The sequence below is a fragment of the Myotis daubentonii genome, chromosome 1 (assembly GCF_963259705.1).
Source record: "Myotis daubentonii chromosome 1, mMyoDau2.1, whole genome shotgun sequence".
Lineage (NCBI taxonomy): Eukaryota > Metazoa > Chordata > Mammalia > Chiroptera > Vespertilionidae > Myotis > Myotis daubentonii.
The window spans coordinates 91750627-91765132 of record NC_081840.1 but is presented as its reverse complement, the minus strand read 5'-3'; the positions used below and the strand labels follow the sequence as shown (position 1 = coordinate 91765132).

The 14506-nt window shown below is 31.4% G+C and overlaps 1 protein-coding gene across 8 annotated transcripts in view; it reads right to left on the bottom strand.

Moving 5' to 3' along the window:
- Positions 1 to 14506, bottom strand: part of MIPOL1 (mirror-image polydactyly 1) — a 342087-nt gene that overhangs the window by 273950 nt on the left and 53631 nt on the right. For 6 of the 8 annotated variants that reach the window (XM_059710876.1, XM_059710910.1, XM_059710871.1 and 3 more), the window contains 2 exons: positions 10766 to 10903; positions 10113 to 10191 (listed from right to left, as the gene is read on the bottom strand). In XM_059710876.1, the coding sequence (XP_059566859.1) occupies positions 10113 to 10191; positions 10766 to 10786 (100 nt within the window). In that variant the 5' untranslated portion in view covers positions 10787 to 10903. Of the gene's footprint in view, positions 1 to 10112; positions 10192 to 10765; positions 10904 to 12520; positions 12666 to 14506 lie in introns of those variants that run through there. The other 2 variants (XM_059710899.1, XM_059710916.1) reach the window with 2 other exon arrangements.

Here is a 14506-nt window from a genome sequence, read left to right as displayed (position 1 = left end):
AAGTCTCAAATAGTCATGAATACATCAATATTCATTCTACAGGGTAAAAGGGTAAGAATTCTGTGTAAAAACTAAGTTTTATCATAAGGTTTCAGTTTTTAAATTTTAACATTATTTCTTATAGAAGGCCATGAACAGAGTATAATAGTATAATCTCCTAAAGCTTAGGCTACATAATTAACTTATGAACATATTACATAAAATGAAGCTTTGTAAAACTTTTATTACCCTATTTAAACCATTATAAATATTATTTAGTCTGAAATGATTGTGAAAACTATCCTATCTTTATTCTTTTTGTCCTCCAGTGATATGAACCATTTGGCTACTCACTGCATATTCCTAACCTTGCTCAATTTTTCTTATTATAATAATAATTTGTATAAAGCAATTAAAATGTAAATGAACTAGGTAAATCTTAAATTTCTACACCTTCAAGTAAAATAGGTTCCATAATTATATATATTTTGTTTAAGTATGAATACATACAGATTGTCCATATATTCAACAATTTCTTAGATCATTTATAGAAGGCAACTTTTCAATAACAATTATAAAGAGGAAAAAAAAGGTTTTCTTTATATGTGCCTTTCATTTCACTTAAGAGTATTTTTAGGTTTGGAAAACAAAATAGAAGAATCACCAGTCAGACACTAAGTGGAAAGCACTGAAACACAATGTTAGTTCTAATGGATGGATGATTGTGTTTGGTCTTTTGAAACTTTGAAGTATAGGTAAGTCTTGATCACACAAATTAATAAATCCTAAAGCTGGAGTTAACAATAACCATTACACCCAAATTCTGCAGCTTAGCCCAGCCAATTTTTCAAAAGGTCAGGTTGTGAACTGGAGAAGATCAGGGAGGTCCACCGCATAGCTTTGTTGCCAGGCATCTCTCGTCTGGATTGTTGCAGGCATTTATTAGTATTCGTCAGCAGACTCAACAGAGCAAACAAGAAATTCAAGCACGAATAATAAAATGAAATGCTGCTATATAACCCTTTGTCATTCAGCAAATATGGGACTTTTTAGCTACATTGTTCCTAAACCTGGGTTACTACTTTAATTTTTCTCCACAGTGCAGTCTGAATGAGTATGCATGTGTGTTAAATGCAGAGCTCCCCTAACAACTGCAGGACTGCCATTTAATCTGTTGGTAGATGGACCATTTCCTGTGGGAACCCTAGCTATGATTTCCAGATCCACCAAATAAATCTCAGATTAAGATTCCAAATGAAACCTGCCTTTGGCAGATAAAAAATGTCAAGATGGATATAAACAGTAAAATTATAAATTATCTAGGTGTTGCATGACAAACCAATGTTCATTTTTTTTGTTGACATGTGCCCAGATATCAAAACTATATGAGACATTCATCAAATGTCACACTTTCACAATATTGGAGGCATCATTAAAACTGTTTGACTAAGGACATCAAAGTGTTTAAGCAGTAGCTCAAAAGTATATTTGTGCAAAGTAGAAGAATAAATTTACATATCAGCAGCAGCTCATAAGGGATGGGTAAATATTCTGTTTATCTCTCATTGTAATTCAGTTACTTTAAATACAAGATTTTAGGAAATCATTATACTCTATATGGGATCATTACATAAATTTCTATGCAAATGATATACATTTTATTCAAATTTACCATTTGTTTCTCCAGGAAAAAACACACAAAACAAAACAGAAGCATAAAAGGTATAGGCTCCCATTTCATTAATAACTGCGCCTACTATACTAGTGTCATATTAGTCAGTTACAGGATATAGCATCATCACCTCCTTCTTAGAGTTTCACTTTAAAAAAAAAAAAGCATTAAATACTTGAGACAAAAAAAAAAAAAGGCCTGAGATAAATTTGATTTTTTTAAATAATGTGTTTATTTCAAATGACCTCACAGAGGAGCAGAGACTTTTGAAAAAGAAAAAGGTAATAAAAGGGCAATATAGAACATCTTAGAGAGCAAATGACCTATTAAAAATGCAGAGGAAGTCTCTGATGCTGGTCTCTACTAAGTCCTCAGGAGACCAAGGACAGCTTTTTAATGGAAATTTTTGTTTTGTCTTCACTCTTCTTACCTGGACTAATACAGCCTGTTCCAGTCTTAAACTCTATACTGGTTGATTATAAAATATAGGCAATGAATGTTTCTGAAAGGAAACAATTATATCTCTTGAATAAAAATCATTATTTTTTTAACTTTAAATTCTTGCAAGCAATTAAGTAAAAGGCTTCAGTGACTCCAAATTTTTCAACAAAGATTCAAAAACCATCTAATCTACTTAAAATATAAATCTATGTAAACTGCAAATTCTTTACATTAATATGGGGAAAGGATAGAGAATACTCTATATACTCCATACTCAAATGTTAAAATTTATACAAGAGCCTAAATCCTTAAGGACTATGTATTTGTTCTATTTCCTATCATATTTCCTCCAAAACATGTGTTGGTTCAAGCAAACTAATGCTGAATAAACCCTACCTATCCCAATTTGTTAGGATTCAATATTAGTCTTAAATTCTTAAACACTGGGGGGGAAATAGAAAAAAAAAAGACATTAATTGAAGAAGAAAATAAGGATATCTTGTTCTTAACTTTTATTATATTTCTATATTAAAAATGCTCAAAATCAATAAATATTATTATGCTTTAGAATACATCAAATTATCTCAGGAATAGCGAGTGAAATGATTAAGGAGGTGAATTTAGTTTTTAATTTAAAAAATATTAAATTTTCAAAAGCTAACATATTCACTAACTCTACAAGTATAATTTTATCAATATGAACTGATTACTTTTAACCTTTCACCCACTAGCATCCTGAATTTAAAGTACCAACAAGTTTTGACATGTGAAGACTAGAATCACTTAAAAAATAAAAATGAAAGTCAAAATAATATTTTGTAAAATAATTACTTTTTACCATACATTGTCAGCACAGCTTTACCATTTATCAAAAAATTATCAATTTTATCCAAAAGCTATAGATTAGAATACTTCATTTAGACTATGAAATAATCTATGCAACCAATTTCAAAATTTTGTAGTCTGAATTGTTCTTTTTGCTTTTTCGTATTCCCCAAAAAGAAACAAAAGCATGAAAAACAAAACAAAGAAAAATTCCTTCTCAAACTTCTCCAAAATGAATTTTTAAATGTCCTACATGGCAAGTTTTGACTCATGCGCCTGTGCGTGAGCGCGCACACACACACCCCCCCACACACACACACACAATTGGAGTATTTGGTAACTCCCCAAAAGTACTTTATTCAATTATCAAATTTATTTATAACCAAAAGTAGTGAATAAATGCAGTAAATGTAGTCACATCAGTCCTACTCCACAGCCAGTCAGCCTGGACAACTGTGTAAATGGCATTAATTTGGTTTATACACCAATGTACATTGATTCAGATCTGTAAAATCAACAACATGCCAATGTACTCTCAGGACTTTGTAGTAATCATACTAAAAGTGACAAATATAGTCATTATGAAGAGCACGACAATCATCTTAAATATGATAGACTGAAATTCTAACTTCTAGAAAAATAAAAATTTAATATATTAAGATTTGTATTGTAAATATGTGTTCCAGGAAGTGCTCTGGCATGAAAGAGCTATAACCAGAAATGAATAAAGATGTTAATCAGAATCTAAAACAAAGCATAAACTTTTAAAAAATTCAAGTAGTTTTTCTATTTCAAAAAAAATTCATATTTTCATGGCCACAAATAAATTTGAAAGAGCTTGTATACTAAAAGTAGAATTGGAGTTCTCAAATAAAAGAAATAGTCACAAGTTGTACAAAGAGAAGATCATATAAATATATCAAAATGGGGGAGAAGTGGTCCTATTCAAAAAAAATTTACCATTTTCATGTTTAGTCTCCTTAGTGATTATTATTTTTATAAAATGAAGCACCTAAGGTATAGTAAGAATTCCAAGAGTGCAGACTAATCTAATTTAAAACACTCTAAATTGAGTAAAAAGACAAAGATTCCTATCATCTCACAAACTGTTCCATTTTTAAGAATTTATGGGTAGATTCACCAAATGGAGCAAATGTCCCGCTGTAGTGGGGGATGCTGATAGTGGGGAGTTTGTGTGTAAGTAGGGTTAGGGAGTGCCATGTATAATGGGAGCGCTGTACTTTTTGCTGTGAACCTTAAATTGCTCTACAAATAAAGTCTATTTTAAGAATTGCCAAAATACATAATTTTGGCATAAATTAACAAATGTGAGTTATTTGTATCAGAAATAAATGAATTTCAAAATACAGTGCATAACAAACTTTATAACCATTTAAAAAACAAAGTTGCCCCATGTAAAATTTTTTGTTTTCATTCCCCTTTCCTACCAAGGCCAAGAGTAGTAACAGAATCGTTCATATCAAGCTTAAAAATAAAAACACCCAGAATCCCACTTACTTTAACAAACTTATTTAAAGAAGATAATTTTTAAAATAAAATAGTATGTCCTCAATAATTTTTTTAAGAGTTGCCTTGGCATTTCCTCTGGAAATCAATCAATCCTTGCTGGCCAGCTGCCAGTAATCCTAAAACCACTCTCAAAAATTCTAGATGGTCATGTATAAGAAGCTACCAGCATTCTATGAAGTTAGGTACCATGGAGATGAATAATAAATTTAATCAGACCTCAGAAATGTCTTTTCTAACCACTCTATGCAATATGAAAAATAAAAAATGCATTCTTAAATTCATACTTGCTAAAAGGAAAAAGCACACTGTATGATGCCAACAGACTGAAGATTTTATCACAACTGGGATTTCAATGCAGACAAAATTAGGTTTACCCTAAGTGAGTATTATTGACTTAAATTCTATTTTATCAAATATACTAAATATAAACTATACTACTTTGAAAAAAATCAAATTTCTAATAATGGGGTATGAACAACATTTTTGAAGATTCTTATAAAACTAGTAATTTCAAATTGTTATTTATGTTTCCTAACACTTTTAGATTTTTTTATATACCTACTTTCACAACTGAATGGCATACAATGACAACCACCACCATCATTTATTTAGACCCTGTAAAATACGTCAGCAATCTTTTTTTTCCATCTGTAAAAACTATTATCACCACCACACTATTGAAAAGAATAACTCTGGTATATGAAATACATATTAAATAAACTCATTTCCTGTTTCAGGTATTGTAGTAGGACTTTCATACACAATCCCTAACTTTCAAAAACAGTCCTAAAGGGATTATCTCCTCTTCCATACAAAAGAAAACTCAGGCTTCAAATAATTATGAAACCTGCACCCAAGTACAGGTAACTAACATAAGAAGTGAAGTATTAACAAAATTGAAACACAGGTTTATCTAGCTCCAAACCTGCGTTCTTGCTTCTATAACATTTTAGTGAAATTATTAAATGCATTGGTTCTCCAGTGTAATTTACCTTCTACTTTAAAACAAACAAAAGCAAATTACATGACTCATTTAAGGAAAATACAGCATTACTTACTAGAAAGCCGATTATTAAATACAATTCAAGACCTATTATTTAACACAAAATGATTAATTATCCAGATATTTTCAAAACCTTGAATTTCACGATGCTTAGGAAATCATTTTTTTTCCTACCAACAACTTTGTTGGTAGAAATGGGAGCCCATTCTATGCAACTTGCCATTTCTTTCTCTGCTTTAAAAGAAAATGATTTATTTAAATGATATGAGGTTCTACAATCATATTTTAGTTACAATGATCAAAGACACATCCTAGATGTTTTTCTATAGATGTCTACTTTTATAAAATGCTTGCAAGTCATGCAATAGTTTTAGGTATAATTCAAGTACAGAACAACAAATGGATAAAAGGTAAAAAGAATATATACTTTGTGAAAAGACAGAAAGATAAATGAACCAATAATAAAAGAGATTGATGGTGGCACACAGGTTCCAAATGCCAAGCAAAAATAAATAGTATTCTGACTAGAAATGAATAAACCACTTATAAGTTATCTTTTGCGAGGTTTTAGTCCTAGTTATTAATTTTGTTTGATAGAAAAACCATAAGAATCATGGCTATAAAAGGCAATAGCTAATTCAATTAAAAAATAAAGAGGACATTTGCTTTTTACCAAAATTCAGCAAAAGATTTTTAAAATATTTGCTAGCCTCCAATGAACTACATGTAAGGATTCAATTAACAAAAGCAGTTCTAGAAGTAGTTTTTCATCTCAAATTTTAAATGAGTATAATGATTTAGAACCATGCTTACTTTTTAAGCTTAACAGAAAGTAGTTTTAAAACAATTCATATTTAAATTGAGATAAAACCTAAGTGAAAAAAACTACTCTGTACGTAAATATACATTAAATATAATTTCCTAAAATAATAAAACTGAAAATAATATTGAAGAAACCATAACATTGAAAAGTGTTTGTCTAAAGCTTCCTCAAGCTCTGTGATTCTTACCATCAATGGGTAAGAAATATTTAAAATAGAGCAAAATTAATATTTGAGTAGGCACAGTAATCTTTTTTTAATCTTTCTTAGGGAACACTGACCCCTAAAGGTTCTAAACTTAAATATGTTTTACAATATTCTAAATTTAACAGGCACCCAGACCTCATTTTTAACTATATTAGTGTAGGAATGTATAGATATGACATACATTTTATGACACTTATTCATAAAAAATATGCAACCTATTTCCAATGGACTTCTGTGTGTTACAAAACAACTAAATTATGTTTCTGCTAATTTAATAAAAAAACTACCAAAATTTAATATAAAAATATCCAGAAATTTTTTATACTTTTCCAATTAATTACTCATAGGAGATTTTGACCCCATGTCTTTTTTCTTATACAGTTAAGTAACTAATAAGTAAATGCTAAAAAGAATTAACCAATGACATAACAAATCATTCTTTCTGAAGGCTGACTTTACATACATACTTTGATTATGACCTTTTTTGTGTGTGGGCTTTTTTGTTAAAAAGCAAGAAAAAAACGAATCTTGAAAAAAAAGTTTTTGTGAAAGGGTAAAACATCAATTACTTCTTAAGAAGCCAGAAGATGTCACTAATGCTCACTGGGCAACACACATTTATTCCCTCACATATTGCTTCCATCCGCTGAAAATTTCTTTCATTTGGGTTTGATTTTTTACCTACTTAAAGAAACCTTTTGTAAATGTCATCACCCCTTCCACCAACCAACCTTAGCTTTACATTTTCCAAACTACCTATAATGACAAAGAAAAATGTAAATAGTTATATCAATTAATATTAGATATTTCATCCTTTCTTTGACTTAAATATTCAGCAATGTTTCTACAATAAAGCTAGGAAAAGAATAACCACTTTAGCACTCCTCATAATGAATCTGTAAAATGATACAAAAATAAATCTGCATAATTCAAGTTGTTAATTAGCTCAATTTAAAAAAATAAGTAAAATAACATTAAATAAAATATTTATGAGAGTATACTATGAACATTGTGTAAGAAAGTTCTGAAGTAATCTATGCTTTATGATAAATCCCATGAACCATGATATCAAAGAAATGACTATGTAGACTTCACTGGTTTAAATATATAAGTTATCACTAAATTCAAAAGATATTATATTTACCTGTTTAATTTTATTTCTTTTTTAAAAATATATTTTATTGACTTTTTACAGAGAGGAAGGGAGGGGAATAGAGAGTTAGAAACATCCATGAGAGAGAAACATCAATCAGCTGCCTCCTGCATACCCCCTATTGGGGATGTGCCCACAACCAAGGTACATGCCCTTGACTGGAATCGAACCTGGGACCTTTCAGTCCGCAGGCTGTCTCTCTATCCACTGAGCCAAACCGGTTAGGGCTAATTTTATTTCTTAATAATGTTTCATTAATAGGCCCTTTATAAAATATGTAATTGTCTAATTCCTATTTCCAATGTCAAAAGTATGCCTATAAAAACGCAAATTTTCTTAATACTGTTTTAGTCACAACTATTGTAGTCTGTTTCCTGCAAACTATGCAGCCATGTCTTTAGCCCTAAAACCTTCCTTTTCATGAGCATCCTAGAACTTCAGCAGCTCCATTACTCTGCATCTTTCCTGCTTGTTCCATATTTATTATTATTGATTTCAGAGAGGCAGGGAATGGGATAGAGAGATAGAAACATCAATGATGAGAGAGAATAATTGATGGTCTGCCTCCTGCACACCCCACACTGGGGATCAAGCCTGCAACCTGGGCATGTGCTCTGGTTCATAGGTCGACACAACCACTGAGCCACTCTGGCCATTCCACATTTATGAGAGGAATTTCCTCCATAGCTTCCAGCTCTAGATATATTAAAAATAATTCCTCTGGCTTAAAGACTTGTTTGTCTATAATTTACGCAACACACTTTCCACAGTGATGTGACCTCTGAGCAGGAGCATAAGTAACAGGGCATCATGGTTTACTTCCTCTTTTCTTATTTTGTGCATAAATCAAGTAAAACTGCTTTGAGCTCTTCAAAAGAAGGCTGTTTATCTGCATAAATGAATAAAAACAGCTATAAAACATTAGATTCCAGGTTCAGACCTATGTATCCTTAACACAAACTTACCTACAAAGAATAGATCAAAATTGTCACAAAGTTCATACACTAAAACATTTAAACTTTATATTGAAAACCTTTAACTACCTTATTTCATATTACTTTATACACAATTCACTTACCTGGATTCTAAACTCTTAACAAGCAGCCTAAAATCACAAATAAGAGAAAAGTTGCTAATGGTAGGCAGAAACAACAGGAAAATTTATAACAATATGTAAGTCAAAAACAAATGCAGAAATCAGAAAAAAGGTATACTCAGAAAGCACAGACCATTCTAGTCCTAAAAGTAATTGTGTAGCTATTAACTTATTTAGAAAAATGATGATAGAACAATCACCCAAAAGGCCTTTAACCTCCTGAAAGAGGTAACAGTTGATACCTGGTGAAAAAGGAGCCCTGTTGGGGAATGGGAATCCAAAAAGAGAGAGAGATGTGAAATGTGCTGGTAATAACCCTATTTTTAAATTACAAAATTGTTAGAGGAAATAAAAATGATGGACATAATATTTAAGCTTTCAACTATATGTGATACTATAGTCATAATGGTCCATTTCCCAAGGATTCCAGATTTGCAACATTTTACTGTAAGAGACTTCAATTAAAAACCTAACATTTTTTAAAATCTCTCTCTTAATGGCTCTATTTTGCTCTATTGATAGTCAGATGTGCCTTTTTATCTCTTTATCTCTCTCTCTCTCTCTCTCTCTCTCTCTCTCTCTCTCTCTCTCTACCAGGCCATCTCCCAGTGTGTCTTTCAAATTGTGTTTCTGTCCTGACTGTTCTGTCCCTCTGCCTGTACATATGTGTGTATCTTTCTCGCTCTCCTCTCTGTTGCTGTCTTGGAGTGTCTTTCTCTATCTCCATCTGCACATCTCTGTTGCTCTGACTCTCTCTGGCCCCCTCTGACACCATCTCTCCGTGGGTGTGTCTGTGTGTATGCCTATGCCTATGTTTCTCTCTCTCTCTCTCTCTCTCTCTCTCTCTCTCTCTCTCTCTCTCTCTCTCTCTCTCTCTCTCATTGTGTTTCTCTTACTTTGATTGCTCTGAGTCCAGGTGTGCATATGTCTTTGTATGTATATCTATAACGTGTCTTTCTCTGTGTCTCGCTACTTGAGTGTAGGATCTCCCTTACTGTTATGCATCTCTTTCTGCTTGTGTTTCTTTTTTTGAGTGTCCCTCTCTTTATGCATCTCTCTCCCAGTTATTCTCTCAGTCTTCATGACTTTGTGTGTCTATGTGTTTCTTTCTCTCCCTGTGTGTCTGGCCTCCTCTTTTTCTCTCAGTAGCTCTTCCTCTGTGTGTGTCTCTTTCACTGCATGTGCCTGTCTTTGTGTGTCATTCTTTGTGTCCCTTTTGCAGTGTGTGGGTCTCTTTATGAATGCCTCCTCCTTTGTGTGTGTGGGTGCATGTGTGTGTGTGCTTGTCTGCCTCTGTCTAATTGGTTAAAACAAACACACTTCATTCAGTGCCTTGAACTAGCACAACACCTGGGGTTTGGTATTAATATCTTAAAAGTCCTTACCTTTTGACCAGTCCTCCATTTGTACTTCTGTTCTTGTTTGCTCTGGCAATGTCTCTGGTTTTTGCTCCAGGATTTGAAGCTAAAATAAAGCCACCTCTAGATAAATAAACTTAAAACAATATATCAGAACACACCTAAGCCTTACCTTTGTTTAACAGAGAATTTACAGGATAAATGATTTTCTAAAACATTTATAATGGGACAATTAACTGTGCATTCAACAGATGAAATTAAATCGTTTTTCTCAGAAACAGGTTCTTTCCTTTACACTTATATTTTAGTAAATACAGTTCAGGTTAAGCTTCTAGATATTATTGCTCCTTTGTTAGAGAATCATTTAATTTATTTAGTTTTCTCCAACTATAAATTCAACTATTTAACAAGAATAAAATTTCTGGACTATTTGTCATAAACTTTATTCCAAAAATTTCAAATTTATTTATTTCAATTTACAATGCATATTTTCATATAAAATATGTTATACTTGTAAAAGTCATTTAAAGACACTTTTCCAATAAAAAAACCATAAAAACTATCTTTAATTTGTGGAATTATTCATATTTTTCTCTTAAACTTGATTTCATAATAAACATGACAAAAGCTCTGCAAGTTTTCTGTGTGCATGCTGTTAAGGAGAATAAAATTAGATTTACCTCACAGCTAGAACTCTGCATTCTTTAAAAAGTCCTCAAATAAAGCTGAAGTAAGCTTCTCTTTTTCCAATTTTCTCTAAATATGTTGATCTGGAGTTGGCAATCTTTTTCTAAGTTTCTCATTTACTTTTGGATTAGCTGAAAATATAGGAAGTTATTAATATCAAAGAAATATGTTCTAGTCAATGAAGCCATTTCCCTACATATTGCCCAAAAAGGTTAATAATAATTGCAGTCTTTTAATAAGAGATTCATATAGCAAGACATGTAGAAAATACAGTCTTTAATAACCTCTGGAGTATTTTAAAACATGTCTTACAGGCCTTAATGTGCTTAGTAATATACTATTTAAAGCCATAATTTTATCCCTCTGTAATATACAGTCACTCTTCCTCATCATTTGCCCAGCTAATGAATGCCAGCAATTAGTAAAATGTAATCCCATTGCACAATCATTTTAATGCTTTTAGCACTCAGAAAAGTAAACACCAAATTAATACTGCTCAAGCCATATCAGATCCTAGTTGGAAGCAAGCAATTATAGTTCAGCTCCTCAGGTGTAATTAAATGATTGGAATGATTTAGTTCCATAAATGCAAGTTAATTCATAAGCAAGCAACAAATATACTGGGAGTAATTACAAGAAACATTGACAGTCTAAGCAGGGCTAATTCTTTCGTGAGGCTGACATAGTAAAATGCTGCCCTCTGCTGGGCATATAAATGAATACGTCCGATCTAAAAACAAAACCATCCCCCACCCAAAACCTAACTTTTAAAAAGACTAGAAAAAATCATAATAGCCAATATAGCAATTTTATTTTACTCCTTATACAAAAATTTTAATGTGTGCATTATATTGTGATGATTTCTACACACCCTGGTAATTAATGCTTTTTCCGATCAAACTCTGAATGTGAGTTCCCAAACATACCAGGCTACACCTACATGTCTAGTGAAACAATCATTCACTGTAACTTTGACAGTCTACAAGTGAAACTTCTAGTGCCCATCTGCACTGCCAGGCCAAAGACTATATTGTCTGATAGGTGAACCCTAAATGGACTGTTACAGGAAATAACTAAACTATGCTTTTATAAATACTAAAATTCACACACAAAAAATCTCTGGAAAGTATTAAACAAAATACTTGTTATTGTGACTATACATAATGGTCTAAAATTAATTGTTTTTAATGAACTTAAATAATAAACATAAAAACTATAACACTGGCATAATGTCATTTTAAGCATATTAAAAAACATAAAGAATAACAGGTAGTATAAAAAATAAAATGCATCTCAGTTTTACTTAAGCCATGCCTAACTTTTTACTTTCTTAGGCTAAAATACAGAACAAATTTACTTGTACGCTACTCAGATGGTTCTTAACTAAACTTCTCACACTAAACTTCAAGAAGTTTGATTATACATTTAAGTTATGCTATAATCATCGATAAGTCTGTGTTAACACATGTATTTGAAGCACTAAACCCAATCAGAATCACACTAAGACTTTCTGCAAAATTGAACACATTCTCAAATATTACCAATAACACAGCAAATGTTTAAGTCTCCAATAAATGTAAGTGATACTTGCAGAGAATGATGTTTCAACACCACCAATATTTTGGGGGAGGACAAGAGCATTATCACCCTTCTAATATGCTTTCAAATGCACTATAATAATCATATTCTAAGTCATAGCCTATGCAAACTATACAAATAAAATAAATCAAAATATTAAAAAGTCCTACCACTAAGTTTAAAATGTACAGCACATTTGCTTTGCCCTTGATGTCACAGTCTTATTTTTCAATTCATATCCTGTACACTGTAAGTTAATTGCTTTTGGAAAGTACTTATTATTCATGTAAAAATTAATGTGCCAATATATTTAAATCCTCTTAAATGACCATTCGTGCATCTGTCTTCTTTAAGTACCAATGAAATCTGTCAAAAGACATCAATGTAAAATTATCATAAAGAAAGTTCTAATAGAGATTTTTTTTGTGCTAACACAAGATTTTCATATTCACCAACTTTACTTCAATTCCATTAATTTTTTAAGATACTTTTAATAAATTCACCAAGTAAAATTTTTAGGCCCCATAGTCTGCATTTGTGTTCCAGCTGACATTATGAATATTAATAACAGTGTTATCCTGATTAAATAGGCTTCATATGAAATCCTTGTGAATCCTATAGCTCAGACATCTCATTTTTCCAACTCTTTATGAATTTGGATTCTGACATTAAACTGGAAAAATCTTAAAAAACAGATTTAACCGTACATTTGCATAATGTCAAGCAAAAATTAGATGTTCTAATGAAGCAAGTTAATTACAACTTATGTATCTACATACTGTAATAGGAATAAAAGATTTTTGTAAATATGCAACATATTTTACACTTCTATTCATTTCAGGACAAAGGATTAAGACTAATAAAATACTAATTTGTTTTCTTAAACTCACCTTAAAGATTTTATATCAATAACTTGTTCCGATCAAAAATTACATATTCACGTTAAAACTAGTGGGATGATTTTACACTAGAGATCAGGTAAATTAGGCTTCTTAATCAAAATGCTACTTATTAAAACACAGACAAAATATAAGTAAATTACTTTACCACTATTAATGTATACCAGGTTCAAGTAGCAAAATAAAACTGATTTCCAACTAAAGTTTATTTGTAAGTTGTGCTGAAAAAAATTACCCATGTTAAAAAAGAAAAAGAAAATCTTTAATCAATACACAGAACATGCTATACTATTAGTATCTGTTCAATTAAAATCTTCTCCATCACAGATTTCTAACCTCATTCCAAATTGTTTTTAATTATCAAAGGAAGTGAGTCTTGTTATGTAGAAGAAAAAATAATAATTAAGGAAGCCACATACTCCCTTCTTTCTATAGGTACGTGGGAATCTGAATATACCTGCCAAAATTTCATAACTTCACCTTACCAAAAAATGTAGATTGCAAATTTTTAAACAAGCCTTTCAATGCAAACGTGACTTGTCTCTCCTAGCTTACTCAGCAGTAAAACACCAGTGAAACAAATTTTGTTCTTTAACCAGTCGAAAATTTCTAATCTGCCTAAAAAATTATAGGTGATTCTGACATTTATCTTATAAAATTAAATGCCTTTTTGATATCAAGGCATTCAGAAAAGGGATTTCATTCCCCAATGTAACAACACCCAGGATTTTTTAAAACTTATTTTAAATATGAGTTGCCAGTCCTACTTTCCTCCACAAAAGCCACATTATAGCAAAAATTTTTGGCTGACTCTGGTTAATGACATTTTTTTTGTAATGCCTCTTTATTTTAATTATAAATTGTGTAAACTGAATCCATTTTAATTATAAATTGTGTAAACTGAATCCAATGGTGCCGAACTAGGAATCACTTATAAAACGGCCTCATATATAACTAAACAAACAAACAAACAAAACACCAAATTTTTTTTCCCTAGATTAAGAAATGTTGATCATTTCTGCATTGAAATGATTTCATTAATAGGCCAAAGGAGAGCCCAATATTTTATCACATAACTCAGCATGTACAACATATAAATATGCTCTATTGCTGGATCCTCATTTTAAAAGACAAAAGTCTCTGAAACAATCACAGTCCCTGGTACATCTCTCTCCGACAGAATTTCACTCACTGTGCCTCACATCCCAGCCAACTCCCTCTCTACCAAGCTCCAGACAACCCAAGTTCCTCAGAGCC